Below are 10371 nucleotides of genomic sequence, written 5' to 3'. Positions count from 1 at the left end.
AACTGGTGATTTCTCTGCAAATATTATCCCTCAGATTATATCTCTTCAAATATTGATAACTAGTTAAGGAAGAACGTTTTTTTGTTGCAACTAATTCAGTATTTTTTTTATATTTGACAATTTCAACAAATTATATGTATTATGTAAAATAAAATGCATAATAAAAAGGGCCCAGTCTTTGTGAAGCCAAAAATGGAAGGCATTTATGTGATTTTTTTTTTTATAGCTAATAAAAAAAAAATCTGGTGATGTTAAAAAACTTATGCAGTTGCTTCACAGATTGGCCTGTTCCATGACTTATATGTTATTACATGCCATATGTTAAGTGACACATAATTATACTTGAATTACATGTAAGGAAAATGTTTTAACTTATACTTAACATTGTCTCTGAACTTATGGTTGATGTTGCTCCTTTGGTAATCTTTGATATAAAGATTAAGCCAAGCTTTTATGTTATGGAGCATGCTTAGTTCAGAATGTGTCTTTTTGACTGAAACTAACTAATCCCCTAACTAAAATGTCTCTATCATATCACCTCTTTTCCTCCTATCCATCAACTCTGCAGTCCACATTCCTTCAACCTCTCTCTCCATCTATTCAAGTGAAATGCATCCATCTAATTCACTCCACACATTTCTCCTGCATAACTCGACCAGTTTTGTACTATACAGCAAACAACTGAATATCCATCACTCCCAAAATATACAAATTAAAGGACTATAATTACTTTTTGTGTATTTGACAGTTATTTTTGTTATTATTGCTAAAATGGCTATCTTTGATAACGTAGCTGTTCATAACATAATGCATATGTATGTATGTATATATATATGTCTCATATAAATACATACAAAGGTGTCTCATACATTTTTGGAATTTATGTTTTATGTTTTCATTTTTTAGTGTATGAATTATATGGCCATCAGCTAATAATGTAATACATCTCCTAATGAATGCTGGGTCAGTCTTTTCGCTTTATCCAACTTTAGTATTTTCCTATATTTATTGTTGGTGGTGGTGGGAGGGGACATTCTTCTTTTATATTAAATATAAAGAAAAAGTGTAATGAGTGTTGTTTTTCATCCCTCAAAAAAAATAATAATAATAATAATAAACAAAAAAATAAATAAATTACTCCACATACAAAATTTGTTCTCCATTATTATTATTATAATTTGGTATCTCATTCATTGTCAGGGAACTCAAAACTAATTTTGGCAATCCATTCCATCATTCATCACTCTCCATGCGAAAAATCTAGTCTGCATACCCTTAGTAACCACACTCATACACAACTTCTATGGATGACCCCTAGTTCTCTGACTACTTGTCATATATTGAAAAATTTCCTTTGCATCAATTTCATAAAACCTCTAAACTCTGTAATCAACACAGCCTACTCTCATAGCAAGCATTCCACAGACTTGTCACTCATCACTGAAGCCTCTCTACCATCTCCTGCTCTCCAAGAAGCCCAGGTGACCAAATCTGTGCTCAGTTATCAAGATACCACTGAATCCTAGCCTTACAATAATTTTTCTATCTTTACTTTGTTAGCACGTTTTTTCCCCATCCAAGTAATCTTTTGAGCTATTTTACCATATAGCAATTTTGTAATATGCCCTCTGTACTTCAACTCTCTGTCCATCATTAGACATAGCCCTAGTCTCATCAATTTCCTGCAAACCAGTACCATCAATATAATACACTGTATGGAACCTTTCCAACCTGAAGTGCATAACCTTACATGTTGCAACATCAAACTGACAATTGTTATCCTTTGCCCACATGTCAATTTATTTAAACATCCTGTAGGATATCTACATCACCTTTATCAATTATTGCTCTCCCAACTTTGCATCATCAATAAACAACTGAATATTTCCTCTTAAATCTTAACTTATATCACTGATATATAAATTAAAGATTAGTAGCCCTAGTACATAACCCTGGGGTACTCCACTAGTCATTCTCATTCCACTCCACCATATGCAACTATCTGCTGCCTGGGGATGTGTGCATGCTGTTTCCACGTTAAAGGGTAAATATTACTGATATACAATAGTGGGAAAGTTGAAGTAACAGAAAGTGGACTGAATTTTCAAATTCAGTTACCCTTTTTTGAGGATGACTTGAAGTGGACTGAGTAGAATAATAACTACTGATGAAATGAAAGCAAATTTAGATCATCTTAGTAAGTCTAAGAAAAGCAGGACCCATGTTTTTTTTTTATTATTTGTATGCAAATTTGTATATAAATAGCAATAAATCAAGAGATTAGCATTAATAAGAATTATATCAATGGATAATTACATTAGGGATATTATATATCCAATTTAATATATTTCTTTTGTCTGAATGTTAAGTATTAATGCAATATTAATGCAAACCATGTTTCAATCAAGTTGCTTATGAGTTGAATTCAAACCACAACTCTCATACAAAGTAAGTAAAACACTGAAGACAAATAGTACTGCACGTTACTTAAATAGTTATCAGCATAGAGAGCAAGTTATATTGGTAGAGTGATCCTTTTGTTAGAACTATTATTTCTCCCTTTAAACTTATATTAATGTTTAATGTAAAATAAAAACAAAGCAAAATACAAAATAAAGAACTAATTAGTAGTCAGAAGGTGGATATCAGCTTGTATAAGTGTAATAGATATTAAAGAGGAAAAAGGAGATAAGTTTAACATATAAATAAACAAACAAAAAAAGGAATGTTGGGATGAACTTCTACAAAACATTTTTTGTTCTCAAAGACATTGCAGAAGCTCCTCTTTGTTTTTTGGCTCCTTTATGTTTTTTCTCTGTGTTTGGAATACGAATATTTTTTTTTTCACATTAAACATAATCTGGGGGAGTAATAACAGTGCTGAATCATGACAAGCAGGAATAATTTACTAATACAGAGATCTGCTATTTACTATATAAACCACAATAAATTAGCTTTACATAATTTAACATAATTCTGCAGTCATGATTTCACAAGGATTATAATGAGATATCAAATAAAATAATTACTTGGTATATAACCCAAAAACTTACTGGAAGCCAAAGAAACATTCATTTGCTGGTTGTAGCAGAAACCAAAAATGACCATGTTGTTCATTCTGGTAAAACAAATCCCTCTAATTTCCAAATCTAGTTGCAAATTTTTAAGGCGAGGAAATTTACGAGGGATTATTATATAAATTTATATTTAACTCATATAGCACCATTAAATGGCTAAAAACAAAATTCAGTACTGGATTTTTTTTTAAAATCCTTTCTATCTGAATTAAACATATGTTTACAATGTGATTTATCAGAGGTTAAATCTGACAGACTTTAACAAGCACGATCTTTTACTCATTACAGCATTATTTTCACCTAAATAATAATAAATAAACTAAGTCACAGATATTTTTGTGCTTCTAATACAAAAAACAAAACAGGAAAAAATTACATAAATCTAAACAAATATAATTTTATGTGTATATATATATATATATTGTATATGCAAACACATACCGTATTATAAACTAGTGCAAATGTTTCATTTCCAATTCTTCACAATATATTTTACATACAAAAATATACAAAGCATAAATAAATTACATACAACATTTCAAATATGTAGATATTATGCTACAGATTCTCGGTTAACAGTTTACTGTAAAATCTTATGTACACATTACTGACATCTTTTGGGAAAGGAAAGACGAGGGACTATGTATGCTTATAAAATAGAAACAACAGCAAGCGCAGAAAGACATTAAAATGAGCAAGACAAAATTTGAGTCATGTAATATTTTCCTAAAATGCAAATGGCAAAACTTTACAAGCTGTTCTCACTAAGGATTGCATCTTCTTTAGGTTTTATTTTTTCAGGTGTGTGTGTGTGTATGTGTGTGTGTAGTGTGTGTGTGTAATATGCGGAAGGAATGAATAGTTATTTGATTTCCCAACACGTTTCTTGCATATTTTGTTCCACCTGAGAAATATCCAGTGCCATATCCCAACACTTTTCACGAAGAGATAAGTCTTTAATAGAAGTCACTTCCAGGTCAAGCTATTAAAAAATAATAAAATATATAAAGCTCTAACACATGAGAGGTTGCAAAGGATATTATATTATACATTTTTAATTATACAATATATACAAAGGCTGATTTATAAATTTTTGAAATTTGTTTTAGCATTACATTTTCATTATTTCTTCTAAAGTATAATAAATTGATATAGAAACCACCTATATTTACCTAGGACAAAAGATCATAGCAGAGGGAAGATGGGAAGAAGAAATTATACACAGAATTCAACTTGGTCGGAGAGCTGGAAAACACAGCTTTCCAAAGAAAACACAATGAAAACCTCTTAATCTGCTTTTAAAAATATATTAAACAGTTACATACTTCCAATCATGATATATGGAAGTGAAATGTGGACTCTAACTAAATAATTGACCAACAAGTTGAGGATTACCAAGAGGAAAATGGAATGGTCATTACTCAATATTACCATTTTAGATAGAGCAATATTTGGGTCAGAGTGTGCAGACTAGAGCAAGAGACTGTATAACAGTCAATAAAAGATCAAAATGGAAATGGGCAGGTCATACTGAAAGAAATAACACTCAGAAATGTACAAAGTCGACAAAACCATGTTTTCCATTGTTAGAGAAATTATGTTTAACAATATCACCAATATCTACTAAAAAATAATGACTTATCTGAGCAAAACAAGATGCTAGCTTCAATAACATCATAACAATGTTAATGAAGCTCCCCACTTCATTATCATAACATCCTTTATGATGTTAGTGAAATCATGTTTTGGAAAACATGGTTTTTTCCCCAAGTTTTCTAAATCTCCCATAGAGTACTATCTCTTTTCTCCCAGTTTCTTGCACTTTTATGCTTTTCCCCATTCACTCTTTCTTTCATTCTCCACTCAATCTCATGTTTTGTCCTGTGAAGAAGGCCATATAAACATGCAATTTCTTTCCACGTTGGCATCTCATCATCCACATTACTTTCAACCACTTCCTTCAAACTCTCATATTTCATGCACTATCATTTGCTACTTCCACTACATTCTCCACAATACTTCCACAATCTTACCTTATATCCATCACTTTATTGTTTCGCTCCCAACACAACTCGCATTTCTTACATTCGCTTACAAAACATTTCTAACAAATATTCTCTCCATTCTTGCTCTCAATACCACAAATCATTCACTCTTGGTAATAAATATGTTGAATATCCATTCCATCACATCAACTCCTGCATGTTGATATCAAACAACATCAAGGTGTTGGTCACCATTTTTCTCTATGCATTGACGCTATAACGAAGAACATTTTTGAAAAAATATCATGTAATAAGAGACAGGATTAAGCACCACTTAATAACAGTCAAAAATAAACAAAATACAACCAATTATGTTTAACAATATCAACTAAAATATAATGACTTATTTGAGCAAAACACGTTATGGCAGCCCTACTAAGGACGATGTGCTAATGCCCTCCCCCTATTCTCTTGGCACCCTGTCAAATGCCTTTTCCAGATGAATAAAACAAATAGAGATCCTTCTAATATTCCCATGATTTCTCAAATATTTGTATTAAAGTGAAAATATTTGATCTTGATAATCTGTATTTAGCCTGAACCCAACTTGTTCTCTGCCAAATTTTAATTTTATTTCAACAATTTTTCTTCACCTCTTCTCAAGTATACCTACATAAATCCTATTTGAAAATTCCTCCATAATGTTTTATTTCTCTCTCTCTTTTTTTTAAATTTTTTTTTTTAAATTATGGTGTATGCATGTATCTTTAGGTTGGTTAGAGTTCATTCGGTTTCAATGGTTAAGTTTTCGTCAAGCGTCAACCACCACCTTGGCCTGAATTCAGCTGCTTTTTTTAGTAGATAGTGGAAACTACAGTTTGAGAGGAAAGAGTCACCCCCCCCCCCCCTCACCCTCGAGTTGCTCTAATAGCACTGGGAAGAAGGAGTAAGAAGTAAGAGAGAGAGTCAAGGGTCAACAGGCTCGAAATTTGGGCAAACGAAAATGGTTGTAAGTTTAATGTTAGCAAGTGTAAAGTTCTATACTTTGGCATGATGAGATTTCCAGCAGCATATTATATTAGTAGGGTTATGCTACAAGAAACTGAGGAGACAAGGGATCTTGGCATATAGGTGGATAGGAATATGAAGTTCAAAGATCACATACAAAAGTTGCAAATAAAACTCAAAGAATAATTGCGATGTCGAAGCAAATCTTAACATGTAAGGATAATGAAGTCATTCTGCCTCTTTATAAGGCCTTGAAAAAAGAATACCTGGATTATTGGGTGCAGATGTGGTCTCCTGGGTTTCAAGTGGATAAAGAAGCTGTGATAAGGGTGCAAAGAAGAGTTACAAAGATTATATCTAGGTTATGGGATTTAGATTATGAGGACAGATTGCGAGTATGTGGATTACAGACTCTGGTTAACAGGAGAAAGAGGGGTGATATGATAGAGTTCTATAAACTTTTGAATTGGTGTTATAGGATATTGTCTGATGAAATTTTTTGTTATATGGAAGGCAGGGATAGAACACGGGGCCATTCATGGAATGAAGTTTGTTCATAGCCAAGAACGGAGTAAGAGCTGGTTTTTCTTTCTCAGAACAGTGATTGAGTGGAATAGTTTGCCTTTAGGGGTAGTGAGTGCATATAGTGTGAATGAATTTAAGGGAAAGTATGACAGCTGGTTTGGGTGATTTATAACCTCCCTCAATGAGTTTTTCACTCCCTAGAGCAGGGGTCGCCAAACTTCTTTGACCATCGACCCCTTCAAGAGTTTCTCGGATCTTTATCGACCCCCTCTATTTTACTATTACGTAATTATAATAGGTTGGCAAAAAAAGATGCTTATATGAGTTTTTAGATTGTTTATTTTATAGTTACAATATTTATTGTATGTATAATATTATATTGGCTTAACGTCAAAGGGATACGTTTTTGACGTCCTTCTTAACATTACATATTTGATAGGAGGGATAAATAATATGTAAAATATAAAATTTAATTTAGATAACAAAATAACAATAATACAATCTTCCTTACATATATGAAAATAAGACTTTTATTAACTTAGTATACAATTTACTAATGTTGTCAATGTGAAGGGTGTGCTTCTTTGCCGGGCGGGAACCACAGACATTCGTTTATTGGTAAATACGTTATTTTGGCCTACTTGATTGGCTTCCGTAACTATTTTCATGACCTTTCTCCATTGTACAGGTCCTATTCATGTCACTGTTCCCACGATTCACTCTTAATTGCGTTGTCATTCAGGATGGAGGTAATTCAAGTTAACCGAATTAAATATTACCTATAGATTGATGCTTTATATTTTTCTATCGACCCCTAACAATGTTATATCGACCCCTGGGAGTCGATATCGACCACTGCTCTAGAGGTTTCAGATAATAATAATGAGTAATATAAGTAACTCAACTTCAATAATTAGTCAACCTTCTGACCATGAATTCTGCATTACAAATGGTCAGAAGGTCAAATCCTTGCAATGCAGTCTATAAAACTATCGTACTGCATATTTCAGCATTTCTGGTAGAATATCTACTCTGGTTACCCTTCCATATTTAATGGCTTCTAATAACTTTTTGTACCTCAAATATTGATATGAATTCCTGAGTGCAATTCGTTTTAATGATTTTCTATAACTCTTCTGTCTCTACATCTTCAATTTTTATCTTACTTTTATACATATGTTTGTATTATTTTTCTCTGTATTATCTCAGAGCAGATGCCGACTTACTTCATAGGGTCTTTCTAATACTTTTTTTCATTTCAGAAAGTTTAAATTAAAGAGACAGTCATTTTCAGAATTGCTCATCTCTATTACTTTTAAATACAGTGACTGAGAGATATTGGATAGTAGTCCAATGGAAAGATTTATTTATTACCTTCTTAGAAGAAGAAGAACAGGTGTCAACTATGCAGCACACAACAACTGCAGAAATGTAATCAGTACCGAGAGACTTTTTGACAGAGTTTGGAGATTTTTCTGAGTTCTCCTTGAAAATTCAAAGGGGACATTGAATGGTGTATTGTCTGGGTCAGAAGACTCATAATTAGGTTTAATAAAATGAATACATCACAGAGAAATAATTAAAACACAAGTCTAATAGTTACTATATTCATTTCTCACATAGCATCATCAGGGATATGATATCATCATCATCAAATTCCTGCTATGTACCCTCAAGGGGTGTACAGGATATGACAGTACTACATGAAAAAATTACATCATTACTAACTTCCTATCTACAACTTTCCTCCAAATCAGTCTGTTACTTGTCAAGACTCCAACATTATCAGATCTTATATTTCTATCGTTTAAGGCACTTTGTACCGTATCAATCCACCTATATCTTGGTCTTCCTCTGGGTCGTTTTCCTGCCAACCTGGCAGAGAACACTTGTTTTGCTAATCTTTCCTCGCCCATTCTATTTAAGTGACCATACCACCTGAGATTAGCTCTGCTAACGCATTCCTGGATGCTGACAATGTCAAGTTCTTTCCTAATATCCTCATTTTTAATATGATATTGCCATTGATGACATCTGTTCACGCCTAATCTTTCTCAGGACTCTCATATCTGCGGTCTCTAGTCTTTGGTCAAGGGATATGATATTAAAATTGTAATAACACACAAAACAATTAGTGGAATTAGACTAGAAGCCTAGAGTTTTATGAGGAGTGCCCTCTATGGGTACTGTTGGGCAGGAGGCCTAAGAATCAGTTTCCCAAATATTGGAAAATTTAACACAATCATATTCATTTAGCTTAGATTGGTTCTTTAAAATCAGCTGCTGAGTCTAAAAAAGTCTTTCAAGGTATGTATCTGCTTGGTGAAGCACAAGTTTTTTTTTTTTTTTTTTTTTTTTTTTTTTTTTTTTCCCCTACTTGATTCTGCACAAGATAACCAAGGCATGGTCAGCAAGACCTGACTGACCATAGTTGTAGTGGTGGATATATTTCTTGCTTTTACTAAGAAGACTGATATGGTAGCAGATCTCCCAGTTTGACTATAATATGATTAGTTGCAAGAACCTTATAATCACCAGGAACAGAAAGTGATGGGAGTGGATTCTTAAAGAAGTGCAGAGATTATATATCAAGATTTGGATATTTTTTTTCTGAAGTGCCCATAATGATTGTTCAGATGCAATGGAGATGCCTGGATGATAATAATTAAAATGACAGAGTGGCAACTGTATTACTGGAGATGCTTATACAGTGATTGCTCTAGACCAATGTTTCTCAACGTGGGGCGTACTCCCCACAGGGGGGGGGGGGGGCAATTAGAAAATACTGTTCCATTCATCATCTCATCACTGATATACTCAAAACACTCACCATTGTAGGACGGGAGACATCAAAATCTTAGATGCGTTAAGGCGGGGCATGATCCAAAAAAAAATGTTGGGAAATACTGCTCTAGACTCTGCAACTGGTAGCATGGATACAGGGATAGTTAAGTGATAGAAGTCAGCAGGTATGGCAGGGCAGACTGATGTCTCAAAAGAGTGGGGTATTAAGTGGTGTATCAGAGGGTTCTGTTTCATGCAACAACTTTTGTTTCATAAAGAAGTTCAAAGTTTGAGAGGTGATATTCAACTGCTTGTAGATGATGCTTAACTGGGTATGCTTTTCTAAGGATTGCATTTGAACAGACTAGTATTTGGAGTAGATCACTATGTCAAGTAGAAAGTCACACACTTTGGCTAGATAGGATAATGTGTATTCTATGAAGAGTGGTGAATGATGGAATACATTTGCCAATATAGATAGTGGTGCACCAATACTAAATGTGTTCAAGGAAAAGTATGATATGAATTGTGGTCTGTAGGAAGTTTAGCCACTGACAATTAATCTTCATTGAGTGCTGGAAATAATTCTACTACAGCTGAAGAAACTGAGAAAGTTGTAGATTATATGTATTGTACTGGACTTTTCATTTTAGACACTGAAAGTGTTAGTGGACAGAGAGTTGAAGTTTATGGAACACACTGCAAAAGTTCTACTAATTAACAACTGTTGTAATTACAGAGGATTGCTGCCATAACATGAACATTTAAAAGTATAGTTAAGAAGGTAACGTTGCAACTGCATTAGAAAATGATCAGGTCACATTAAGAAATCTGAGCACAGAAACAATCATCTGAACATCTGGGTGATAGGGAAACAGAGTCCTGAGATGAGTTATTACTACATCCTTAGACTACACAATGTTGAGAGAATGTGTTCTGCAGAGCTTAGCAGATAGCAGAAGGAATGATATGACTAAGCCATATAAATTGGT

At 33.3% G+C, this 10371-nt stretch overlaps 1 protein-coding gene across 1 annotated transcript in view; it reads right to left on the bottom strand.

Annotated features, from left to right (window-relative positions):
- Positions 1 to 3559: 3559 nt before the first annotated feature.
- Positions 3560 to 10371, bottom strand: part of prd1 (pleckstrin homology domain-containing protein pruning defect 1) — a 274327-nt gene continuing 267515 nt past the window's right edge. The window contains exon 16 of the mRNA XM_090394672.1: positions 3560 to 4059. Coding sequence (XP_090250798.1) covers positions 3940 to 4059 — 120 coding nt within the window. The 3' untranslated portion in view covers positions 3560 to 3939. The remainder of the gene's footprint in view (positions 4060 to 10371) is intronic.

The sequence above is a fragment of the Typopeltis vanoorti genome, chromosome 6 (genome assembly GCF_054136105.1).
Source record: "Typopeltis vanoorti isolate ZY-2024b chromosome 6, IOZ_Tvanoo_1.0, whole genome shotgun sequence".
NCBI classification, from domain to species: domain Eukaryota; kingdom Metazoa; phylum Arthropoda; class Arachnida; order Uropygi; family Thelyphonidae; genus Typopeltis; species Typopeltis vanoorti.
The sequence above is the reverse complement of the archived record's forward strand: the minus strand, read 5'-3'. Positions and strand labels throughout refer to the sequence as shown.